Raw genomic sequence first — 26,905 nt, 5'->3', positions numbered from 1 at the left:
TCATACGTACAGCACTCTCCAAAGCTCTCTGCTTTAGTCGTCTCCTCTCCCTTGCAGAAGATGGATGCTGTGGTAATAAATTAACTTCTAAGGCAGAAAACGTTTCCCCATTAGCACCTGGAAAAACAGGTGAAATAATTTTCAAAGAAATCAAAATACCAGAGAGTGCTCAAACCCGTTTATGTTTTGAAAGAAGCCAATACATTGTACTTGACTCCATCACAGGAATCAGAGGAAAGTATTCATTACAGATCTTGTTTATGCCTAGACCTTTAAAGAAAATGAGTACTCAAATGAGCACAGTACCTCTGCTTGAAAGAGAGAACACTTGGAAAATCAGTGTCATAAAGAGATACAATCATGTAACAAATTATGTTTGTAAATATGTTACATGGAATATATAATAACATTACATGGACTGACAATGTTACCTGGAATATGATAACACAAAATCTATGCATTAACCACACATCCTTGGTTGTATCTCAGCCTTTTCATGAAATAAAATGTTAGAATCTGTTAATACAAAAATAAATAACTACACTTTTTGATCATACTTTATCACATTACAGCGGGGGGGTTTAATCTATTTTTATAATATACATGGACTCTAAGGTCACGTCTCTGCTTCACACTTGTCTATTTATTCTTCTTTAGCTGACTCTGGAAACTCTATCAAACAGGTACTTTTTTTTTCCCCCTCCAGGACCAGTAACCACTGCCTGGGGCTGGTTCATGGCTTTTCTGCTGCTTGGTGCAGACAGTGGGCTGTGCTTCCTACTGCTGTCCCTCTGGCATCTTCAGAACAGAGACTCCCAGGAAAAGGAAGGACTCTGCTCAACAAAACCCCTACAGAATCCGTTACCACCAACTACTCTTTGTGACAATGAAGTCACATTTTGGAAAAGTGCTTAGTCCAGTATATCACATAAAGTAAAAAAAAAAAAAATTTAAAATAAATGTGTGTAAATTCTAAATGTAACAATTAAACAATTAAACAGTTATTTTGGTTGAAAATTGATACTTAGGTTTGAAAAATAAATTTGATTGATATCAAACAAGTTCAGATTAACAAAAAGATATTTTAAAAAATTCTTTTATATTGTCAGTTGTTTTTTTCCCTAAAAATACATTTTTTATTCTCTTCTTGTCTCTTCTCTCCCCAGTTTCACCAAAGGTACTCATGCTCTTATCACAAATGTTTTAAGTAAAAAAAATCAAAGCATAATTTTAAAATAGTGTAATGCTAACAATTCATGCATCAGAATTCCAGCTACAAGACCAGCTGAACTTCACTAGATTCAAAATAGTGCTATTACTTGGAATATAGAACATGGTTTAACAGTGTGAATTTGTCACAACAAAGAACAAGCTTAAGAATTTATTTGTACCATTAGTGTATCATCAGTATCAGATGCTACCTTTTTCCTGTAAGCATCTATCATTCACATCCTGCTGCACAGAGATGCTTTCAAATCACTGCATTAACACTAATGGATTCTAAGGTTTTCAGTGAGGCAAAAAAAGGGAAAAAAGAAACTGATAAACCACTTTATTTCTAACTGCCTCAAATTTCTGAGCCCTAGGAGATTAATTCATTTGTAATGCTGACATAATAGATGCCAAAATTGAGTTGGATTTCAAACCCATGTCAAAAAAACCTCAACCAAAACAGAGGGTAGTGTTACACTCTTCTTAGGAAATGGCACACACTGTTAAATACATCCCCTGTATTTCACAAAAGACCCTCAGACAATGTAAGCAGCACAACTCACAGAGAAGGCAGCCCACAGATAATGATAGTTTTTAATTCTCACTTCAGGGACAGAAGTCACCAGATGCATATCCAGAATGTTAGTAGCTATTTATAAAGCCCAACTAATGCAAAGGATAACACATTTTTAGGTAATGCATACAGCTCACTATTGAAGAACATGGTTTTCATCAGTCATAAATGATCGGGGGGGGGGGGGGAAGGGAAAAAAAGTGGGGGGGGAATAAATAATATGCTAGGTTAACTGCAACACCTCACTAAACTGCAAGTACCAGCTGGATGGGGAGAAGAAGGAAAAGGGTGAGAGAACTATAAATATCCTGAACCTCATGAAAGTGGTGAATAAAACCAAGAGCACCCCATTACAGAGTTGGCAGACTCAGAGCAGATGAAAGGACACAGTTCACAGAAGGCACAGGTTGGATATTTATCCACACAATACAGCTGATGGTAAACAGAGATTCAAAAATGCTGATTCCCATTCACGAAAGACAACCTATGAAAGGCCCAGCTTAGCAAGACTCATGAAATGCAACCAGCTGCAGGTCACTGGAAGCTGGAAGAGTCCTGCATGTCTGCCTGCATCTTGTGTTCCTCTCCATGAGCCTGTCCTGGCTGAGGTGGCAGATTTGGCCCCATCCTAGACTGATGGGCTCTCCTGAGGCATCCTTTCACCATTGGGCTGTACTACTACACAGTAATCCCTAACCTGAAAAGGAAGGTATTGCAGACTACAGAGAGAACCAAGTGCACTGAACAAGGCTGAAAGCACCACCTGTGCTCTTCCACATGCCAGGTTCTATCCTGTACTCCAGGACTTGCACGTTAACAGAATAGGCTTGAATACATTTCAAATGGAAAATTCTGCTTTTAACCAAATCCAGAGATAACACTCATCAGTTTATAGAAACATTGTTTCATTTAAAAGTACCTGCAGGACTCTACTGCATCTCCCCTACAGCACAGAATAAAAACCTTGCAAGATGATTTCCCATAGATCACTGAAAGAAATTTCAATATACATTCAGCAATGCCTGCTAATGGAAAATAACATGTAGAGGCCCGAGCTGGTTGGGTTTTTCTAGCCTTGTTATTTCGAGTGACTGGAAATAAAACAGCACTTTTATATCCATGCATATAAAGGTTGAATAAAGAGACACTACATGAGGCAGTCCATAACAAAAATCTTTAGAAAACTAAAAATCATTGACTTCAGAAGATGAATAAGTGACAACATCTGTAAGTATGATGTTGCAAGTGAAATGAAATAATATGTGAACACTAGAAAAGTGACTAATTTAGAATGAATTGCTATTTTATACCCATATAATCATACTTAAAATCAAGCATGCTTGTAAATCAAAAGAATAACCATGAAAAGAATCGCTGACTGTCTAAGACTTGTACATTTCACTGTGGACAGATTGCAATTGTAAGCTGTGATTGCCAATAAATTATATTATTTGCAGCAGAACAATAGAAAAGCATTGCCTGTGCTACCATTGTAACACATTTCCTGAATAATCATTAGCTTTTCCTTATCCAAAGCTGGGAAGATGGCAAAAAAAGCCCCTTAACAAGATTAACATCCCAGAAGAAGCATGAAGAGCAGAGAAAGATGCTTTCTCATGAAAAGATGTAAGGTGGTAAAGGGCAACTGAGCAGCATCATTAAATTCAGGTATGATCTACACCGATTTTTTGCAGTAAAATTTCATTTGAATTTGGAGACATAACTTCCTAATACTTCAAACAAGTCACCATAGCTACAACCACTGCAACTTTTAAAACAGTAATAATCATTTTAGAGACACAGCATTAGACTAAACCATGTGTCTGTGCACTCACAACATGGTTAATAAGGGGAGGTATAAACTCACCAATAAAAGCACTATCCGATTCCAACAGTGAATTTTTCTGGAATTCATTAGATTCATTTCTGAACTACAAAAGTGAAACAGAAAAAATGGAAATTCAGAGGCCTCTATATATTTCTGGGGCCAAATTATAATTAATGTAAATTAATTGCCAAACTTTTGCAAAGTAAAGAGCAGCTCTACAGTGTTAATATTCTACTATCCCTGACTCTGTGGTTCTAAAAACCCAACACATTTTTAAATAACTCATACTCTTCTTAAGCATTAGGGATTTTTTTTATTTTTCTGTAGACATCCCAGTCGCTGAAATTGCCTAGACATGGCATCTGTTGTAGTGATTTGTGCAACACACACATTTCCATCAAGAAATTGATCCTTGTCACTCTGCAGGAGGTTCAGAACAGTCAGTGCTTGAAGTGAGCTTTGCACTTAAGGTTTGTATGAAGTATTGATCAAATGAAGAATGATTCCTTATGTTTCAGTTATCCCACCACATACAATCTTTGACATTAAAGCATTAAAATAACAAATTTCTACATCACAATATCAAGCACTAAGACCAATACTCGAAGTTCACTGCATAGTTGCAACCATTTGTTACAGAAATCCTACTGTGGAATAATTTATGTTTAAAACCACTCTAAAATCAAAGCAGTAGAAACTATCAGAGGAAACAGAATAAGAGAAAACAAATCTTTTACTGTAAAGCATTGCTCTGAATGAGAACTTCAGGCATTAAATTACAACTATGAAGTGCATAAATGTGATTTTTTTTTTAAATAAATACTGTTTCATTTCTGCATTTAGTTACAGTATTATCCTGTAATGTCTTTGCTGTTGCACAGTCTCCTGTTTTTCATCACACTACCATGAAACACAATTGAACTCTGTTATTCAGTATTTTGGGTTAGTGCAGAATTCTAATTTGATAGCACTTTATTTTGCTCTTTCACTGAGTCAGAAAATAAATGTCCCATCTGAGGACAGATTCAATTCTTGACTGCTAAGTGCATCACTTAAACCTAGCAGCAATTTAACATATGAATATAAAATAAGTACCAATGAATACAAAATGAAGAAGAGTTAAAAAATCAGGCCATCTCTGTATACAAAGATAAGCAACTTGTATGTCAAGTTTAAAGAAGCTGTCGCTTGTGTGGACAAGAAAAAGAAGTAAATAAGCTTGCTGCCTTGTTAAGTGTCATTTATTTCTCCAAATCAGTGAAAGACACAATATTTCTCACACTTGAAAAATTAATATAATAAAAAAACTTTTATTCTTACCAGGCCCATGGTTTGTGGGTAGCTGTCCAAAGCAGAATCATCTTGATCAACAAAAGCTACATAGACAAGAGACAAAACAACAGGGTTGACATAAAAACAGCTAATAACAAAACATATTTTATCAGCTTATTGTTGCAAAAATAGACCAGTATGCATTACATCTTTAAATATACATAAATTGTAATGAATTAATGAGTTTTTAAAACATTTGAACACAACAATTATTCCAGTTTCCTTATGTAAATCTAAGTAGAATCAGAGAAATCAAACAGTAATCTGTAGTGTATTATTTCTAATCTGTTTTTTGGCTCCTGGCAGGGAGTAACAACCACAACAGGGACTGCAGAAAGCCCCAAGAGTAAATGCACATTCAACATGCTGAGCACACCCCACTTCCAGCTTTCAAAGAGAGGCTGAACTAGACAGAGATCATTTCACAGAGGAAAGTGATAAGAATATATATGCTTTTATCTAGGGATAAAAAACTCCGTTCTGAAGAGCACAGAGAACCATCCTGAAAGTTAAGATAACAATGACCGAATGCGTGCTGGAAATGCAAAGAAGCAGAACTGAAGTTACTTTTCTTACTTAGTTTAAGTTTTCAAATAAATTATTTAATTAGATTGTTTTTGAGGCAGAAATGCAAGAAACAAAACCTTACTCAGTGTGTAGCTGACCTTGTGTCCAGCATCAGAGCACATGGGCTGTCAGTCCTGCTGGGCTGACACCCAGCCCATTCCTGACACTGCTCCAGCACCCAGCACTGCAGCACAGCAACATCAAACCTGCCCTTGGGGCTTTCCCTCCCATCCCCCAGAATAATAGTCATCCAAAAGTCTGTAAAAGACTGCCTCATTTATAGGGACACAGCTAGCACTTAAAAACTTGGGACATTTAAAACACTGATTTCTCAGTTTATAGTTCTATTAACAGCCAACATACTCCTCTTTCACATAAAGAGAAAAACAAACGTATCAGAGGGAAAACTGTATGAAAAGCATGTAAGACAAAGAACACTTACACACAGAGTGGGAAAAAAGGTATCCCTTTGCCACAGCAGCCCGTAACACATTATTTCACCCACAGAACAAAAGTACATAATACTGCTTTAATTCATCTTTCTTTCTGCCTTAAATCAGACACTAAAACCACTCCTCTATTTTCAGAATATGATGAACTTGTCTCTGAGGAAAATAAACTGGAAACAGAGAGATGGCAACTAATTCTCTTGCTCAGTACTCAGTGACAGACTATAAAGTTAAATGATATTGTAAAGCAGTAGGAGAAAGAGGAAAAGCTGTTCAAGCATCCTCTAGAAGTTCAAGCATCCAGTAGAAAATACTTATAAAAATCAGCTGCCTGTCTATCAATTAATCTAAGTTACCCTGAAGAGGCCTTTCCTTGGACGTCATCATGAGCCTACATTATCCATTAGCAGAAGTCTAAATGACTGCTTATGCTTGAAATTAATGGGAAGGGCAAATTTGCTTTCTAGATGGTGGAGGTTTCTCTGCAGAAAACATTAAATGAAAACTTTCTCAGACTGGTCTGTTCAAAAATATTCTAATGGCAGAAAACCAGAACCAAGCCCCAGAGAGATCTCAGCTGAAGCCGGTGCATTATTTTTCAGCATTTCAGTCAATCTCATGAAGAGGAACACTGAAGTCAACCCTATACATTCCATTTAGACATTAAATTATAGTCACAACCATATAATTAACACAGAACGTGGTATAGATATGCTTATTTGCAACTGTGATGTTCTATTATCCATAAGCAGCATCACACACATTGCTTGAACACCAGCACATCTGTCCAAGATAGAACAGGAATCATCTTTAACACTCAACAGGATACTGAACAAAACACATACTGAACAAAATCCCAAAACTAAGTCCAAAACCACAAAAGCTCCTCCAAACACTCGATTTTTTCATGCTTACATTATGATAGAATTTCAGTATTCTGGTGTTTTACTGTTTTGTACTGCAGTGCTGACAGTGCACTTGAAAGAAGTAAAACCAGAGCTAGCGGGTTTTAATTCTTATCAAATACAAAACACATTGTTTCAAGGATTTTTTGTTTATCTCAGAACATTCATTCCTTACCTTCTGTTTCTCTCCTCATTCTCATTCTGTCAAGTTTCTTCTGTTGCTCCCTCAACAGTGCCTGCTGTTGAATCTCTAGAGTCTGGTCATCTTTTGGAGGATCAGGATACATGTGCCTCAAGCCCATACGTGTTTCAGGATCTAGAGCAAAGATATGAAATTTACATTTTTTCCCTAAACCAACATTTCTGAAAAGCATTTTTAAAGAAATAGCTACAAAGTCATTAAAAAACAATAGTGACAATGACCAAGAGGATGAGCAACTTAGCAAAGATTTTACTATTTTACTATATTAAAAATATATATTTTCTGGTAAAGAAGAAACAGAAAGTTACACAGAAAGATAATTTGTTGGTGGGTAAAAAAGTCCAATCTATTTTCAGTAACACCATGATATCAAATGCACAACAAGCTTAAGCCCAGGGACTAGAAGATAGGTGAGTGCACCAAGTGATGATGGAGCGTTGTGATGCCAAGAATTCTGTGGAACTGCAGGAGCAGCCCCACAGAGAGATACACACACACACACACACAAAGTACTGACCACAAAGTGTGTTGCATGGTCAGTAGTTCATGAAGAGCCTGATTTTTACTTTTGTCTTTAAATCCTGCGTGGAATGGAAGATGGATGAAAGGGACAGATGTTTCCCTATCCTTCTTTATCAGTAATAAGAAGATCTACCTGCCTTTGTATTTAAGTTCATTAAATTCCCAGATATTCTGTATATTGACGGGATCTTGTGCCTCCTTTAAGGAAGGTCGCCGAACTGGAGCCTGCAGACGAAGCCTGGCCATCTCAAATATGTCCCTCGGATTCTTCTCTCTCCTCCAGCTTGAAAGGTTTGTCAAACAAGCAGAACGCAATTTAACACCATAATATTAATGAGTTGGATGGAAATATAATATTGATAAAGTTCAGATCTTTTATCTTTAAATAAAGCTATCAAAACAGGAAAATAAATTTGAGAGTAATAACACTGCATATTGTGTTATAAAAAGAGATAACCTACTTAAAATAAAACAAACCCTCATACTTTACAGAGTGGAACTAAGACTGGTAATTAGATGAGTCTTTCCCAGCTAATTGGTATGATCAACTAATACATTTTGGAAGCAACCCAAATTTATTAAATAAAGAGAATATCATTTTTCACTAGGAAAGAAAGTACTTCCACAACAGTATGGTATTCATGAGCATATTTGGCAGCTATATACTAGCTATATTCTATATACTAGTACTGCAGTTTACAGGCACAAATTATGCCCTAGGAAAAAAAGTAATGAGATAAAATTCTGCCTTAGACATCTGTTTTAGACCACTCTTCAAGACAGACCCTTGCAACTTCCTATCTCACCAGTACAGCCATTCTTACAACAAATTTCAGCAAGAGTCTTGGAAAAAACCCAAACACATTAGGAAAAAAAAAAAGAAAATATTTTATATACCAGTTCTACCTTTACATTTTCATTCCACTCATGTATATTGGCCAACTAATACTAGCTAATAATACAAAGTAACTCTAAGTTCCTCTGAAAAATCTAGCTTCTAAAACAGAAGATTAAATTCCTACCATGTAATTGGTACGTAATCATGACTGGACACATTTAGTAACTGTTCCTGCAGTCGCCTCTCCTCACTTCGAAGCTGTTTCCTCATCTCTGATAATTCATTTATCACATTCTTCCTTTCCTCTGGAATTTAGCACAAATAATTTAAAAATAAGGAGTGTCAGAGCAATGTTGCTGCCTACTTATAAACATAAGTAAAAAATAAAGGGAAAAACAGATACAATGAAATGTTAATTAAAACAAGGATTGTTTTAATTAACATTGTGTACAAACACAAGAATTGCAACATTTCATACACTAGAAATTAGATCAGAGTTTTTATTTTGACACAGCACAAGGACCAGAACCCCTGAACAGCAGAAAACACACAAATGTCACTGGAAATGTTTCACTATACTTAAAAAAGTAAAGGCTATGGAATACAAGTGGGTGTTGCCAGTAAATAGCCTTATTTTGAAATATGCAAGCCTACACAGTTCTCAGATAACAGGAACTGAAGTAGTATCTGCAAGCACTCAATGTAATTTTTTTTCCTGACTCAAAAGTGGGATAGGGTTAGGGTTATCTGTCTATGCTGGTTTTTTGTGGTCAGGACAGCAGTCCTCCACATGTTAAACCAGTTTAAGAAATTCCTCATTTTCCAAATAACATACTTATAATTAGATCTTTCACTGACTATTAGATTTTAGTGTCCAGAACTTACCAGGCAAGCAAGTCTTACAAGTTTTTGTCTTTATTTCTCTCCTCAAAGATGGTCTGAGTCAATTTCCAATGGCTGCATTAAGAACCACTCTGCTTTCCATTTAGTGGAAAATCCACAACTCCCCAGAATGGCCCCAGGTACTTTCTGCTGCAGGCTAGCATTTGTAGGACATCATTTACTGCTACATTCCATGTGTTGTTTCTTATATACTTGTAAAAAAAGTATCAGCAGAAAAATTACTGCTTTCCACCCACATATTGCCAGGATAACTAATATAAAAAAAGCAAAGGAGATCCTTCCAGCACATTTGAATTTCAGAACCACCAGTGAAAGCTACGAGGAATGAGGAGAGGATTAGGCAGATTAACAAAGGTAGCTTGAATTTAAGAGTTAGGACTGCAATGCTCTACACTCTAATCCCTAACTCAGCCAATCCAAAACTCTCCCATGTTGCAATATTCTGGTCACTATTCCAAGACATCCAGAACTTCCCATGCAGACTATTGCATTATCAGAGTTTTTACAAAAAAATATTTCCTTATGAATACGTATAATAAATGCATTTTTATTTTGTCTTAAAACTTCAGACATACCATGTTAATACACTGATAGTACTAAGAGAGAGAAAACACCTAGATAGAAATGCAAACTTCAAAAGACTATTCTTTTGCAGGCAAGAAAAGAACTGGGACTGAGAACGGTTTTGTTGCAATAGAAAGCGAGCTTGCAATAACGGGAAATACCCACCTAATGAACGCAACTGATTCCTTCTAGCAGGAACAGGTGGAGAGGGAGCTCTCGGCTGTGCAGGATCCTGGTGATCATCATGAACATGAAATGTTGATTTGTAAAAGGAAGGAATTACAGTACATTTTATTTCCTTACTTTACATCCAATTTACATTAACAGCTGGAAGACAGAACAGTAACCTTACAGGTTGTGAATGCATAAGGTTTTTTAAATCTGGTCTTTAAATGTGTAATCCAAATCACTGTGACAATACCTATAATGCACTATTCAGAAATCTAAACAAACCTGTAACAAGTACAGCTAAAGAAATAAAATGACCTACCTCCAGAGCATGCTTCACATTTAGGGAAAGCAATGGTTTTAATAAGTTTTAAAGTGTGACATAAAATATTCTCTGAAACTGCACTATAAATTGTTTAGCACAGTTCAGACAGAGAGTTGGTAAAAAACAAACAAACACTTTTTCAATAAAAAGACAGAAGTGTAGCCTGAGATTCAAATATCATAAACAATTATTTAATCTACTCTCTTCTAGAAGTTTCTTTAAAAAGCCAAAAAAAAACCAGAGAAGATTATCAAGTAAACAAATGAGTGGTCTCAGAACCACTACTGTAACTCATTAGTGATGCAGAGAAGAAAGCAAAGCATATTACTAGTTATAATCTTCTTGTACCTTCAAAAACATAAAGATTACACAATGTCAGTAGCTTCGTGCCTGAGAGTGAACACGGTGAGCTGCTAGGTTATATGTAAACTTTCTTATCCTATATCTTGAGATCATTGGAGACCCCTGGTATGGGTCTGGACAGCGTATGTCCTCTCCAAAATGAGGTACTCATTCCTACAGAAAACGCGCATGCAGCAAAAAAATTAAAATAACACACCACCAGAACAAATTTTTCAGTACTTGGAATAAAATCTAACCTTCAATTTCAGAGCTACAAGACTGATTAATATAAAGACTGTCTCATTATCCATGGCATTCCAGTAATAACTGGCAAACTTTAAAAATCTGGCATGATTTCACACACTGTATTGTTTTAAATAAACCAGTAGAAGTTTGCTATATCATACTTGGGCATAGTAAGATAGACGGCTCTCAGCAGAGGGAATCCTTTCTTCTCTCCTCACTGATTTGTTTTGAAGAGCAGGAATGACGGGTGAAGCTTGTCGTGACAACTGCAGGGAAGAAACCAAGACTGAAATTACATTCCTGCAGTTTCTGAATAAAGTGTTATTTTGGACAGGGAAAGTTTAGTTAGTGTTTTCCTTTTGACAGAAAAAAATGTTCTTAAGCACATAAAACAACTGCAAAAAATTATTTCATGGGATTTTTGTTTTCCACCTATAGCAATTTTGATACTTTTTTTCTATGCTGTGGTGCTTTTTTCCTTAACTTATATTTCAGTTACGTATCTTTTTCCTCTAGACACTTCCTTTCCATCAGTCCATTTTAGAGAAATGACAGAAATTTAGTAGACATTTTATGAAAGAGACAGTTTTATAACTTACTTAGATTTTGCCCATCAGAATTCTATGTGATGGACTTCTTACATCATCCAGGTCAAAGGAAAATAATTAAATTGCCAAAAACACCATTGTTCAAGATGAACAGTCCCACCAGACCTCTAGTAAACAATTTTATTTGTATTTACACCTCAGCAAATGCAGGTCACAGTATTTCATAGCAGATATAAAAATCAACTATTGAGTGCAGATTAATCTTGCTTTTACTATTTTTTAATGCAAATTTGATCAACAAGATAAATTTCTACTGCAGTATGTCTGATTTTTCCATCAGCTGTTCTTGTTTGTGCATGAAGTATACTGCAGTTTGATACACTGAGAGGGGAACAACACTGAAGGCAGAGGTCTAAGAAATCATGTGATTTCCTTAAAATCCAGTTATTTTTAAAAGTTATCTTAGAAAGTCATTTAAACATACCATCTTCTTTTCCTCTTCCATCTTTTCTTTCTCAAAATATTGTCTAAGTTGTTCCTCTTGCTTTTCTTCTTTTTCTTTTCTTTGTTTTTCTGCCTCTTTTTTTCTTTCTTCATCTAATTGAATTACTTCCTTATTTTTCAATCTTCTCTGTAACATAATTAATACTTAATAATTAAAAAAGACTCAGTTACTGAAGTTTCTTCTTTTTCTTTGAGAAGTTAAAATTACACATCAAAGTGATGTAGTATGAAATAAAAAAGCATATTTCATTAGTCTGACTTCAAATATTCAAATTAAAATATATCTCCTTCAACTATTAAACATCAGCAGCCCTGGCTTTGCTAACATCATTAAACAGAATTCCTAATAACTTCTTTAAACACCAGTCTGTGACCCCAGATCTGCCATCAGCTAAGGCAAACTGTAGGAGTCATTTCCAAAAATTCAGATTCAATCAAAACATACTGCAGACATGCACCACACTATCAAAAGACCACAAAGAAATTATCATCTGGTCTCAGTTTTACTCTTGTGACTGTGAATAGCAGTGACACCAGTTAGCTCCTTACTCTCTGCTAGACCAGCTCTAGTATCCAGAAGACAAGGCTCATCCAACTAATCTGTTCATACCAGGGAAGGAGAATTTAGAATATAAGCTAAACATTCTGTCTTAGAAATTTTCAAGTCCTACATCCTAAACTCATCTTTCATAATCCCCTAGGGTACTGAAAGACTCCTCCTTCTCTGATGTCCTTGTGTCCTCTTCCTACAATTATTTATTATAGTCTAAATTATGCAAATTTATTTTAAAATGCAAACCCAAGAAATAAAAGTTTGGGGTTTGAACTAAATCAATGGGTATAGATTTAGGGTTGAATTTACCTTCATGGAAAGTATTCACTAGATTTGTTTAGCATTCTTCCAAAACAAGCAGTATTCTTATCTCAAAGATATTTCCTTGGCAATTCAAAAAAAGGCTTTACAAAATATTTCTGTACAGTTACATTTTACAAATAGTTCCATGCGAACTAAATTTAAGAAAAAAACTGGGATGATATTTTTTTAATTCACCAATTTGACAAAGCTTTTTATTGGCCTCACCACCAATTTCTTTTAGAAAGGAGAGCACCACTGTCATTTATAAAACTACAGACTTTTTCTTTAAAGAATTAATAGTACTTCAAGATTGTAGTATACCATAAAGAGTGAGAAGAATGTGCTAGTTAATGCTGACAATCTTCTACCTCTCCTCTGCCTGCAGACCCATTTAAAAGCAAAGACCAATTCACAGGACAATTCTCAGCTTACCATCCTAGACAACAAATATTACAAAGGGTTCGTTTAGCATGGAAAGAAGTCAAAGTATCAAAATACTACACCTCCTCCTCTTTTCTCCTTCTCTCCTCTAGTTCCTCTTCATATGCTTTTTGAATTCTCATCCTCTGCTCTGCAAGTCGTTTTTCCTCTTTTTCTTCTTCCATTCTAAGTTTTTCTCGCTCTGCTTCTTCCCTACGTCTCTTTTCTTCAATCTTAAAAATAAAACAAAGAAGTATTCAACTGTCAATTGTAATCTGATTAACAACATTTACCACCATTTTTGCAGTAACTACTTGCAAGATCAAAAGCTGTATGGTGCGACTGAAAGAATCCTAGAGCCTGTCCTATATTTCAGCTGCAGGATTCCATTAAAATGAGATTCTATTTTACTATTTCTTTTTGGCCATTGGAGCCACCCCCCAACAGGAAAACTACTTATAAACACTACTAATAAAACCAGAGTATTTCCTAACACTTGCTCTATTCCAGATGTGCTGCAGTAACACTTTTATTCACTGATTAAATAATGGAAGATGGGAAACAAAAAAGATACGGTAATTAACTTTTTCCATTCCACAATTACAGTATTATTAGATGAAGTGCTGACTTAGTGAAGCAAAAGGTCTGCCCATTTTTTAGTCTTTTTGGCAGCCCTATGCATGGAAAAAAAACCTTGATCTTTTCTTTTCAGCAGATCCACATCAAACTAACTGTATGACTTTAGTAGTCTCTTAAATTATCTTTGATTTCCTTGATAATGGTATTTAATTATATTGATATTTAAGTCATGCAGTATAAGATTAAATGTGAAGTATTATGGAGAGAAGATATATGCTGGTTGAAGAACAATCAGGTTTTATGTACCCATCAATAAATAACTACACTATGACTGATCACCATTTCATTTTGATGAATGTGCATTTTTATAATGTAGACTTCCAAGGGCAAACATCTTTGCTTCTGCAGTCATTTATGTATGCAAACCTGTACTATATGTACAGCTTCAGAACTCAATACTGTATTTAGAGAGCTGTACTTCAAAAAAAAAGAAAGACAGAGTCTAGATTAAACAAGCCAACTATTAAGAAATGCTTGTATAAGTGATGCTATTATGTAAGCCAAAATCTAAGAAACTCAATAGTATGTAGCTTTTAGTCCACCTCTTGTGTACAGAATTGGCTATGATAGCACAAGTAAGGTCTTTGGTTGGCAGTGATTATTTACTCTGATTGTAAACCCTTTTTTTACAATTTATTTCACCAGATGATATCTGGCATGAGCATTCACCTGTAGACGGAGGAAGTTCTTGTACGATTCCTGTCGCTTAAGCTGCTCTGGAGATGGAGGTTCACCAAACACATTACCTCGAGCAAAAGGAGAGGCCTGTGTAAATGTAACACCTAAGGGAGGGAAAAGGTTACAGATAAAAATCAAACAGAACTTATAACAGCAAGCCAGAGTGAAGAAGGGGGAATCCGAGACACTTGTTTCAAAAGGAAGCTTATGACAGTCGTAACTCAATGCTATAGCTGGGCTTAAAAGTTCTTACATTGTCTGCCTGGAATAATTGCCAGGTTTTAACTGTTTAATACCATCCAAGCAAGTTGTATTTCTACAAAACAACACCTACTAAAGTCACCTATTCTACTGTCCAATTTGCAGCTTAGTATGTAAGAACATTACCTACAAGTTAATTAGAATAGCAAATACTTTACGCCTCATAACTTTACTGCTGGCAATTCCTCTGACTTAGAACATACAGTTCTGTTCCTTAGGTTTATTCACTCTTTAAAAACAGAGCATCCTAATAGAAAAAATATTTACACAAAAGAGCAAAGGATGCTACAAAAAGCAAAGCCCCAGACTGGCAAATAAAATTCTAAGCAGTCAGAGAACTGAATTCTGCCAGTATAAAGTGCTTTCTGTACTATGAAGTTTGAAGTGTCAGGTTTCCTTTAGCCCTGAGTTACGACCATGACATAACCATACAGACCCCAAAGCTCTAGACAGGAGGATTAATTCAGATACCACACAGAGCAGGTTTTGCAGAACAGAATCCCTACAAGAAGCAGAGGAAAAAGAAAGGAAGTAAAGGAAAGTAGAGTAAGTTGTGTTAACTTTCCAGCTCATGCAGCACGTTCTTCACTCATATCATGTCTGCTCTGAAGGACAGTGCCTCAAGCAAGTGCAAGAGCAATAGCTCCGCTGAGCTGAGACAAACATTACATTTCCCTATATGGTGAGGTAACACCCAAGTCAGATGAAAGCATAAATAACACATAAAAGTATTCCCAGAGGAATGCACATGTTTACTGCTACAGCCTAGCCTTAGGAACATGTGTTTGCATACCAAGGAGTACACTTTGAGATTATTTTTCCTTACATGGAAGCAGTGCTTGAATCCTTCCAAAATATAACTGAATTTACATGTGGCTCTTTCATGATGGAGTTACTTCCATATAAAAAAGCAGAATAAGTTTTATATACCATTTAGAAGGCATGGGTACAAGACAGGCAAGTTACTATGGAAAGTATCAAGGAAAACACTTGCTGTGTACCAGCTACTATCCTGCAAATTCCTCTTTTAATAGGGCAGTGTACAAAAGTACCCCACAAAACCAAGCGAGCAAATCCACCAAAACATACACAAAGCCACTCTACTGTGTGGCTGATCAAATTCAAGGTGCAAGACTGTAATGTTCCCATCACTGATGTTCACCACCTCCTAACGCAAAGTAAGTGAGCTAACCAGGGGGCTCTTGGCTGTTTTACATTATTACTTTATCAGCCTTCCTGTTTCACTTCTTACTGAATGGTTAAATATACACTCTGTTGGGGATAAAGAGAGGTGGGACAGAAGGAACAAAAGTCAGTGGTAAGGATGCTGAATTGCAATAGCGCAAAATAGATTCATGCCCCAAATACCATGTAATTCTTTATTCAGAAGTGCAACAATTCAACCAGGAGAAGGAAAAGTAGCATCTAATCTGAGTTGAGAAGATCATCACTAATCCTGGCCTTTGCCCATCCTAAACTAGGGACAGGTCTGGAGTAACACAGTGCTCTCATTCAGATGTCTCACAAAACATAAGGAGATAAAGATGCCTTAGTTTTAAAATATGAAAATAAAACAAAATCCCTAAAACTCGGAGGCAGTGCACAGGGCTCCATATGTACCCAATTTACCTGTAACTTTTTAGAACTTGTTAACCTAGTTACTGTGCCAATTTCACCTTAACCTCTAACATCATACACCTAAAGACCTTCCATTTCCTTTTATTCCATAGTCTCACCTACCACACAGCTGTATTTTTACTATGTCATTTAAAAATAAGACAAACGTGTATGAAGATTGGATTAGAAAACACCAAATCTGGAAAACTAATATACTGATCTTGACTCTTCAGGGCTAAAACAGCTTTAGTTATTACTGACAAGACAGATAAGATTTTAAGAGCACACAGTGACAGCAATGAAGAAATTTGGGAAAGAAGCATGATACTGACTTCACAGGCAGATAGCACTAACACTACCATGGGACTGCCAGAAAGAGGTAAAGAACTATGGAATTTTGATCGCTAAGACTTATGGATAGTTAGAGGAGCAATACAGTATTCTTAAAAACCTGCTATTTTATTTGTAGATGCTTCTGAGTTCTCAGGTCTTGAGGAGGCCAAAGTTAGGTCAACAATACCCCTTTTATCTTCATATAGTCTTGCCTCTGGATTATGATATACCTCTTCATTTCGCTTGTGCATGATATTCAAGTCCGCTAAAGGAAAGGGGAAATAACTGTTTATAGTGTTTTAATCTCATAAAAGCATGTTCACTGTAGATTCTCCAAAACACAGAGAGTTTTGATCAGATTCCACTTTTCCTGGGCATATCAGCCATGGGAACAAAAAATTCAGGCAAAGACAAGAATATAGAGGCTAAGGGTGAAATACTAATAATTAGGTCCTATTAATTAACAGATTAAAAGATTTATTTTCTTGCTTTTCTTTTGTCAGGAACGATTATTCACAACAAACCTCCCTTCTCCCCTGCCTCAAAATGCTATTAAATGGAAAGATAAAGAACTCAAAGACAAAATTGACTCACAAGTTTGTGTTGATAAGCACATATTTAGAAACCACCCTTTTTTCTATCTCCCTAAAGCTGTAAAATACTTTTGAGTTTAGTATTGATATTTTAAGTGCTGAATCTCTCCTTAATTACTGTTCAGGGAAATGAGTGAAATTGAAGCACTGAAGCATATTTTGGCCTTCATGTCTTGAATAATAATCCAGGTGCAGATTTCTATATGTAAGAAAAGCAACATTATCCAACATTTTCATCAAAATTTACATGGCGCCTGATCAAAGATGTTAATTTCAGCTCATTTTGAAGCGTTACTGTACTACACTTAGAAGGCTCATTTCAAAGCAAAAAAGTACTGCATAGTTTTCAGATTACCTTCTGAAATAGTGTTTCTGATAATTATTAATTACTGTAGTCATTTAAGCACACAGATTCCAAGAACTTTAAATTACATGCCTCTCTGTAAAGCAGCCTTTGCATATATCAGAGTCTCAAATGCTATTTACAGACATTTTTAAGAGGATAAAAGGACAAGTCACACTGCATAAAAAAGAGACGTCAGAAAGCATGTTCTGTTTCACGACACTTGACTCATAGCTTATCCATCATGCAGCCAAGCTATGGTGGGAAAAGTATTTTACATATGTAATCCAGGAAAACAGGGTAAGAAGCTTCTTTCTCTTGGTTTCCCATTTACAGACAGAGATAAACTTCTCAGCAGTTACATGCAGAGCTCAGGTCAGTGTGAGACCTTTACATTTCCAGTCACACCACTGTTAAAGCCTAGAGGAAGAAGCCAAACATATAAATACAGTGCCTGAAGTCAGGCAGTATGAACACCTCTATCTGGCTGAGGATAAACAGAAGCTTAGATCCTTAATACAAGCTTCTAAACTTGTAATTTGCCCACAAAATCTTTGAAAAGCACTTAAACTTTACTCACTACTCTCAAAATATACTACTAATTTTGGCACATGTTGCTCAGGTGTCATACAACTGAAACTAATTACTTTTATACATAAACTGTTATCCAGTAAGTATTTCATGATTTACTGGAAGGGCAGATGAACAACCTGGATCATGATCATAGCTATCTTCCAGCTCAGTGCTCCCATCTTGTATAAAACAGCACTTGGAAAAAGTAAGACTTAAAAACCATTACTGCTGAGCGCTCTTTATATAGCCATTTACCAGCAGTGTTAATTTGGGAAATCTAAATATTCCACTTAGCTTTGTATATTTATATAAACATGCTTCCATTTTTCATATCACAAGTAGAGATTTCTAAGCCTAGAAATTATTTTTAAAATGAAAAAGAATTTTAAACCTGTTCCTAGTACATGTTTAAATAAAAGTCTTCACAACAGACTTTAGCATATTTGTATTGCAGATGATTCTGACAGCTTGTTTTCCTCCTTCTCCCTTTACAACTGCATTGTGTCTTCACTTACAGTTGACATGTCCTGTGTTTCCCATTTTGTTCGGATTGTATTCTTTGAATGATTCTACAGAAATCAAAATAATAACTACTCCTAGAGTGCATCTCCTTGAAACAAATAAGTCTTATTTGTCAAGGGCTACCAGTGTTACAAAACAAGCAATAATACGGCTGAATAGAGTCCTTACGAGAGCAAGGAAACATCAGCCTTGAAAAGACAACCCATAATTCTCACAAACATACTTATAAGATTTCCTTCTGCATCTCTGAGAGGAGCACCACCACCACCTCTTCCCCAGGGATTGTAATTCCTCATTTCTGCTTCTAACTTCTCCTTCTCCTCTCTCTCTTGTCTGCGTCGCTCTTCTCTCTCTCTTATCTAAAAACAAACCAACCAAAGTTAGTTCCACAATAGTATCACATTAAGTAGAAATTTCATAAAAAGTTAACAGAGCAAACTGAATGCTCTCATTATCTATTTCCCTCTTCTACATCAAGCAAATCCAAACAGTTTGCTGCCTATACTCCAGACAGTGCATTGAATTCTGTTGTCAAAACATGCATGTCCAGTTGTGCATAATCAGAGAAACATACTACACATTATAAGACTTAGTCATGGTTTAGTATAGATTGGGTTTTTAGTAAAGAGGGCATCAGCCATGGAAGTGATTCTCTTGCAAAGAGGTGCTTACAGCTTCCTCTATGACCTGACAGAACCAATCAATTGGCTAGTTTGAATACTTTGGCAACTTTTTAAGCCACTTAAGCAGCTTGACATGCCTCTGTGATCCACATTAAAGAACGAACCAACCCCGGGAAAGCTCTCTTGTCTTCTGGCTTTCGAACAGGTAGTGGGGGGCCCTGCAGGGCGGCCCAGCGGGGCCGGGGCCGAGGCACGGCCCTGTTCCGCCTGCGGCCCCCCACGGCCCTGCTCCGTGGAAGGCAGCCCCTGCTCCGTGCGGGCAGCCCCTGCTCCGTGCGGGCAGCTCCTGCTCCCTGCGGGCAGCTCCTGCTCCCTGCGGGCAGCCCCTGCTCCCTGCGGCAGCCCCTGCTCCGTGCGGGCAGCCCCTGCTCCGTGCGGGCAGCCCCTGCTCCGTGCGGGCAGCTCCTGCTCCGTGCGGGCAGCCCCTGCTCCGTGCGGGCAGCCCCTGCTCCCTGCGGGCAGCTCCTGCTCCGTGCGGGCAGCCCCTGCTCCGTGCGGGCAGCTCCTGCTCCGTGCGGGCAGCCCCTGCTCCCTGCGGGCAGCCCCTGCCTCCGTGCGGGCAGCCCCTGCTCCGTGCGGGCAGCCCCTGCTCCCTGCGGGCAGCTCCCTGCTCCGTGCGGGCAGCTCCTGCTCCGTGCGGGCAGCCCTTGCTCCGTGCGGGCAGCCCCTGCTCCGTGCGGGCAGCTCCTGCTCCCTGCGGGCAGCCTCTGGTGCAGTCGGGGCTCATCCGGGGCTGCTGCCCCCTGCCCGGCAAAGATGATGTGACCAACAGCGATAAGCGAATTCCAGCTGTGGGGCCGGGTGAGATTAAACCTTTAGTGCTGTAAGTTTCCTCCAGAACAGATGAAGCCGCAGACATCAATCCTCTCCTGAGTCAGAGGAAGAGGAAAGGTGGAGGCAAGTGAAGAAAACACCACAGAGACACCAAAGTCAGTAAAGAAGGAAGAGCTGAAACCCTGAGGGAGGAGAAAGAGGAGATGCTTCAAGCTTAGAAGCTGAAATTCTGTTGTAAAACTATGGTGGTGATGGACTATGATACATCAGAGTACCCATTGTAATTTCATGAAAGTATGGGGGGGTGAAGAGTTCAAACTGCAATTCAGAGCAAAAGTACCTGTGCTGAAATAAGCAAATGACAGTAGCTGTAATTTGATGAGGACCCTTGCTCCCAGGGAAGGAGAAGACCTCTGTTCCTAGAGATGAAAGTGATGAGGACCCTTACTCCCAGGGGAGGAGGAGGGCCTCTATTCCTAGAGATGAAGATGCTCCCAGAGATAGGTGAAGAGAACCTTTGCTTCTGAACAGCTCATCCTTAAAATGGTACCCCAGTAGCTCAAGACTGAACCCTCGAAAGCAGTTGTGGGGAAAGCTGGAAGTCGAGGGAAGGGACTTCCACATGCGAGCAGAGAACCAACCCGGGCGGCTGTCTTGCTGTGATATTGAAGCCAAGAGACAACTGTTTCTTGTGGAGATGTCTCCATAGCATGAGCAAGAGAGACTCCTCTCCCTAAGTGAACTGAAAAAAGGGTTATTATAGAAGTGGTAAACTGACTGGACATCTCAAGGACTGTCTTTTTACTTTGTCAGTGGGAGAAGGGAGAAAGGTGGGGGGAGGAGAAGTAGCCTGCAGGTTTAGTCTGACTATTTTTCTTTCTTTTAGGTCTGTTAAAAAACTTCTTCATATTCTTTTAAGTTTTGTGCCTGCTTTGCTTTCTCCAAATTCTTATCTCACAGAAATAAAATAAGTAAGTAATAGATATTTTGAACCAAACCACTACAGACTTCCAAGTTCCAGAAATGTTCACATCTGACATTTGCACTAGATCAAAAGTTCCTTATCTTTGGATCTTTGATACAAATTTTTATACTGCCTGAAAATTAAAAAGGCAAAATTCTACAATATTACTGCACTTGCTTCTCTCAATCTGGTATGTTTTGTTTAACCAAAACTTAGACTGGAGGTGACTCCTAATAATAAATGCTTTAACAGAATGTTCCACAATTCTATAATCATTCATAAAATAGTTTTCAGCAGTAATACATTATGATCGATGTATATAACACAGGAATGTTCATATGCTTTGCTCTTCTTTTTCTTCAAAATCATCTATGGAACTAAGTCTCCTAATAACTGTAGCATTTATAAAGTGAACAGCCGTTAAAAAGTCCATCTTCTACTCAAAGCTTTTAAAACATTATTTATGTAGTTGAAATATGTTACTGTAATTTTCTTAAGTTTATTTCTCATGTGCATCAGATAAACGTTTCATTAGATAAATATAATTAAATAAAACACTATGAGGGTGGTGAGGCTTTAGAACAGGTTGCCCAGAGAAGCTGTGGATGCCCCATCCCTGGAAGTGTTCAAGGCCAGGTTGGATGGGGCTTCACACTGCCTAGTCTAGTGGAAGGTGTCCATGGCAGGGGGATTGGAACAGGATGATTTTTAAGCTTCCTTCCAACCTAGGCCATTCTATGATTCTATAATTTCCATTTACCAAGTAATCACAATTTTGTAAGAGATATAATGAGTCAACAAAAACCCATCTAGCCCCTTCAAGTGTTTATAAAAATCATCAGTCGGGTTTGTCTATGGAAAAAAAAAAAGAATACCCTCTGTTTGCTTTGAACCATAATAACTTTGAAAGACTGTATCATGCCACATTTATTAGATCTGTGCAGTCTCTCATATAGGGAGGTAAAACTTACTTGAGACTGTAGTGAGAAAATGCCTTCAGAGAACCACATGTACAGTACCTGACACTATTCCTAAATGGTTATTCTATTCTTTATTCGACCTTGGTTGGCAGCCTCTCATTTATTCCTTATGCACAATCATAATTAGAACTACAGTATTTTTATACCTATTATTTACCACTACCAAAGAAATAGAGAAAAAATAGAACAAGAAAATGTTAAGTGCCACTGAACTGGGTTCTAGCAAAATTTCTTCCAAAGAGACATGTCTCATCATGGTCAAATACATTTTATAACTAAAAACTCCCGCAAGGTACAGCAGCAAAAGGCCACTAAAATGAATATAGGACTTGGATGTCTACTGGAACAGGAGACCTGAAAAATTTGTTTAGTCTTTCAAAAAAGAAGCTGAAAAGAATTAAGACACCACCTACAAACACACTGGAAATAAACATGAGGCAAGCCTTTGAATTAGTGCCCAAATGATCATGAAGAACTTACTGAAATTAGACTGTTCCTAATTATTGTAGCAATAATGGAATATCAGAGCAATACAAGCCATTCCTTTTAAGATGCAGGTGCTTATGCTCATGAAAATAATAATATAAAGCTACATGGCTGGAACTAATGTGTTTGCTGTAACATTCTTAACATTCTCTCTGCCTCTGACAAAAAATTTGAAGAGCTTACTGTCCACCTGAAGAGCTAAAATGAGCTAAAGCAGCGTCAGAGGAAGGAAGTCATGAACGGAAGAAGAGTTTAGAAAGCTTTTTACTTGTAAGCTAAATAAAATTGTCTTAAAGAGTACTAGAGTTGCCACCATTTTATGTCAAAAAATAGAAGAATAAAGAGTCAGAAACTTTATCACTCAGTACCTGCTGTTGTAATTCTTGTTGATAAGATAATGTTGCCTCTTTGGAAGGCTTTGCTTTTTCTTCTGAATACACTCCCATGCTTCTTTGTCTGTCTCCTGTATTCCTCTGTCCAATGTTATTTCTAAATTGAAAAATCACACATATAAAAGGAAAATATCACAGGGTCCAAAGTGGGGTAATTAAAAAAAATCCCTTCCTGAAGTTAAGAGCTGTTCTTTCCCACAGTCTGGCAGTTTATAATCCCAAACATTTTCTTAAATCCATATGAAAATAGCAGTTCACTGAATAACTCTTCTACTGTCTAGATAAAAATCTTTTATTAGAAGTTTGAAGAGTTGTCTTTAACACATTTTATTTCAAAGGCATATCTGTTCTCAGCAAAATACTACCAACACAAAAAGTATATCAATACAGAAAAATACACACAAAGAATATGATACAGATAATACTTACATGGACTGCTCTACTGGGGCTTGGCCTAAAGGAGGATCCAGACTAGGTGTGGGTTGCATTCCCATCATACCTGTACCATCTGCAAGTGAAAAAATAAACCCTATTTTAAATTTTGAATGCTCAGATATAAATATTTTTCATTATTTAAAAGAACAGAGTTCACTGCTCAAACTCTGTGAGTGCAGAACAAACAGAATTCTCAGCTTCTGTAACAAACTTAGCTAATCCTGAATGCCCTCTAAAGCAAAAAATACAATGCCAAGGTACAAGTCCATTTCTTAAATTCAACTTTAACCTCTTTAAATTTTACAAATTACTTCATTAAAATATTCTAAAATTAAATTACTCGCTTAATGGTGACACTCGTCCTCATTCTTTCCAAATGTCATTCAAATAAATTAGTAAAAGAGTTATTTTTCTAAGGTTTTTTTCTCCTTATTTTTTACCTTTGCTATGAAGGTAGCACAAAAATTTTTTTTAAGTATTTCTGGATTTTTCTCTAAAAAAGAAAGAAGAAGAAAAAAAGAGAAAAACAAACACCACGTAATCCAGTCCCTCCCTACACACATCACAATTGTTTCAATCATGAGATCATCATGAAGCAGTCAAAGGACAGACAAAAAAGAAGTTCTTAAAATATAAAAGTAGATTACTTCAGACATTATTTTAATATTTTAATGTATTAATAAATATCTTTAAAATATTGACAATTATATCTGAAATCGTAACAATGCCTAAGCATGTAATTAATCATTATTTAAGTGATTTTAGGAAATAATGTTTTAATTATCAAAATTATAAAGAAAATAATCTGGAAGGAGTAACAGCAAAGAATCTGAGATTAGAGCTTGTCCAAGTGATGAACAAGATTTCTGGAAGTCACAGCCCTTTTTGTTGCTGGAGAGAATTACTTCATTCAAAAACAGTATTTGAAAAAAAGCCCTTTTCATTCAATACGCCTCTAAAAAACAGGTTTAATTTGCTGTTACAAGTTCTACACTACCATCATTTAACTAGATTAAAAGCAGTCATATGAATCACTCTAACAACCAATCCACCTAAAATCATCAACTTACAATATGCAAGAGCAGGATCCAAAGGATTCCTAGCCCCATAAAAGTAATAAGCATCATCATAAGGTGTTTTATAGTTGTCTGTCAAAACTGGTGGTGGAGGCGGTGGCAACGGTGCAAGCCTTAAAGAAAAAAGGGACACAATTCCTTGGTTTGTTGTACAACTGAAAAGATGTCATCAAAAGAAGTGGGTGGAGGAGAGAAGGAGAGAAAGAGAATGGAGTGGGGACAGGACTAGAAAGAAAATTAATTATGGAAAAATTCCAGATTCAGTTCAGCTGAAGACCTCTCATTAGTGGCATGCAGGAACAAGATGCAGTAAGTTTCAGTAGGGAATTAACCTTCCCTGAGGGAGTAGTACATGATCCCAGACTATTCCAGGGATCTAAGGAACAGAAAACAAGCACACCTTCTTTAAGTGGCTCAGTTAATGGTACTTCCTGGCTACATTAATAAAGAAAACAAGGCAAAATCTGGTCAAAGGGTGAGTAGCACAGCACAGCTTCAGCCACATGCCTGAAGCTCCTTCTCTCCCTGAATAGTTTAGTCACAATCACACCATCTAGTGTAAGCTGTCCTTGCCTACAGTGCATTCCTGAGCTCAGCCCTGGGAGACTGCTTAATTAGCAGGGGCCAAACTCATGCCATACCAGCCTTCTGAAAACATGGACTCTGCTGGGCATGTGCCCAAGCATCCTCACAACGTGATTCAATATTACAGGCATGGACATAATTTCTACAATCCTTATCTACACAAACATCCACTAGAAAAGAGCTGCCTGCAGAGATAATCCAGCCTCCATGGATTTTTTCAAATAAACTGTGAAGAAACTGACATTAAAAGTTTATTCCAGTTCAAAGCAGTTAGTTTTCCGTTACTTGTCAAAATACTATTTCTACCTTCATCAGTTCCTTGGAGAATGATCAGCAGCACCACTGAGCTCTACCTCAGCAGTTATAACATGCTAAACAACAATCTCCTTTAACATGCAAAACGAACATGATGATGAAGCACCTGGGAGCTGCCATTTCCCCAAGACTGCTGACTAGACTCCTCTGAAAGTCTTTATCACTCTGAGAGTCTTCATTCACTGGAGAGGCTGAACGGGCAGGCATTGGAGTTTGGAAAGCCACCCTGGGCCTTTCAGGAGGTACTTTCTCTTCAAAAGCTCTTGCTGTGAAGCCAAATTGCTTCAATCTATTTGGCTGAAGGAAAAAAATAGAAGTAAGAGAAAAAGAGAGAGGGAAAAAACCAAACCAAAACAGTTACTTTATTACTAGGAAATATTCTGAACCTCCATTTACGTTGGGTTAAACACAGGATCACAACTAGCTGTTCAAATTTGTAGAAACTGCATTTTTTCCTCCCAGTGATCTACTGGGAGTCTAACCCTACAAGGAAATCTCTGTCAATCTCTGATGAACTTTTATCAGAGATTTACAAAAAGCAACCTTATCACAGGTTTCAGAAATCTAGTTAATGTCCAGAAAAAAAGAACATTTCCACAGCTGTCTGTAGAACAGTTTATCTACAGCTGCCAATTTTCTATAGTGACAGTATTCTCATATAATGCATAGGAAAATTTTCTGAAATCCCTCCCCTCCACCCCAAGATTGAAATAGCTCATAGTCAGTTAAAACTAAAATCAAATACACACTGAGACTTTTTCCAATAAACATTTCCTTGCAATACCATTATTTTATTTTTTAAATTCCTTTGATCTTAATAATTTTTTCAACCACAACAATTACAAATTTTTGGGGGGAGTTCTTTTTAAAACAGAAGTAGCAAATGTTTATTGATAACTGGCAGCCTCAGAAGAGAGTCAAAAGCAACATGCAAATAATGTGAAGGCATGCAAGTCAGTTAGTTTCAGAATTATCCTATCAAACCCAGAAAGCCCTTATAGCAACTGCTCTGCATAACTATTCTAATGTTTGTTTAAATAAGGCAATATAATAGGAAAATTGAAACGAATCATACAGTGTACAAGTAAAAGAGATTTTGTTCTGAATTTATTGGTCCTAATATTGAAGTTCTTCAACTAACATGCATTTGGAGAAAGTAAGACCTGAAACCAGCTACATATTAAATATCTACCAGAAAATCATATACCCTACAATATGGAAATATTTCAAGAAAATATTAAATCTTTACCTCCTCATCTCTTAGCTGCAAGACAGTGTATGCAAGGCAGTTAGTACTTGCCAATCATGGACTACAGCGTTTGGATAAAAATTCTCAAAATCTACTAGACAT

General features: G+C 37.1%; 1 protein-coding gene across 8 annotated transcripts in view; it reads right to left on the bottom strand.

The window, feature by feature from the left end:
• Nucleotides 1–26,905, bottom strand: part of CSPP1 (centrosome and spindle pole associated protein 1) — a 61,936-nt gene that overhangs the window by 5,067 nt on the left and 29,964 nt on the right. For 6 of the 8 annotated variants that reach the window (XM_039548454.1, XM_039548455.1, XM_039548457.1 and 3 more), the window contains 17 exons: nucleotides 25,661–25,851; nucleotides 24,649–24,767; nucleotides 23,573–23,651; nucleotides 23,120–23,240; nucleotides 19,088–19,223; nucleotides 16,952–17,098; nucleotides 14,614–14,726; nucleotides 13,389–13,538; nucleotides 12,010–12,156; nucleotides 11,139–11,243; nucleotides 10,062–10,128; nucleotides 8,614–8,734; nucleotides 7,729–7,874; nucleotides 7,043–7,183; nucleotides 4,935–4,990; nucleotides 3,654–3,717; nucleotides 11–117 (listed from right to left, as the gene is read on the bottom strand). In XM_039548454.1, coding sequence (XP_039404388.1) covers nucleotides 11–117; nucleotides 3,654–3,717; nucleotides 4,935–4,990; nucleotides 7,043–7,183; nucleotides 7,729–7,874; nucleotides 8,614–8,734; nucleotides 10,062–10,128; nucleotides 11,139–11,243; nucleotides 12,010–12,156; nucleotides 13,389–13,538; nucleotides 14,614–14,726; nucleotides 16,952–17,098; nucleotides 19,088–19,223; nucleotides 23,120–23,240; nucleotides 23,573–23,651; nucleotides 24,649–24,767; nucleotides 25,661–25,851 — 2,010 coding nt within the window. The remainder of the gene's footprint in view (nucleotides 1–10; nucleotides 118–3,653; nucleotides 3,718–4,934; nucleotides 4,991–7,042; nucleotides 7,184–7,728; nucleotides 7,875–8,613; nucleotides 8,735–10,061; nucleotides 10,129–11,138; nucleotides 11,244–12,009; nucleotides 12,157–13,388; nucleotides 13,539–14,613; nucleotides 14,727–16,951; nucleotides 17,099–19,087; nucleotides 19,224–23,119; nucleotides 23,241–23,572; nucleotides 23,652–24,648; nucleotides 24,768–25,660; nucleotides 25,852–26,905) is intronic. The other 2 variants (XM_039548459.1, XM_039548461.1) reach the window with 1 other exon arrangement.

The sequence above is a fragment of the Corvus cornix genome, chromosome 2, assembly GCF_000738735.6.
Source record: "Corvus cornix cornix isolate S_Up_H32 chromosome 2, ASM73873v5, whole genome shotgun sequence".
Classification (NCBI taxonomy): Eukaryota; Metazoa; Chordata; class Aves; order Passeriformes; family Corvidae; genus Corvus; species Corvus cornix.
The sequence above is the reverse complement of the archived record's forward strand: the minus strand, read 5'-3'. Positions and strand labels throughout refer to the sequence as shown.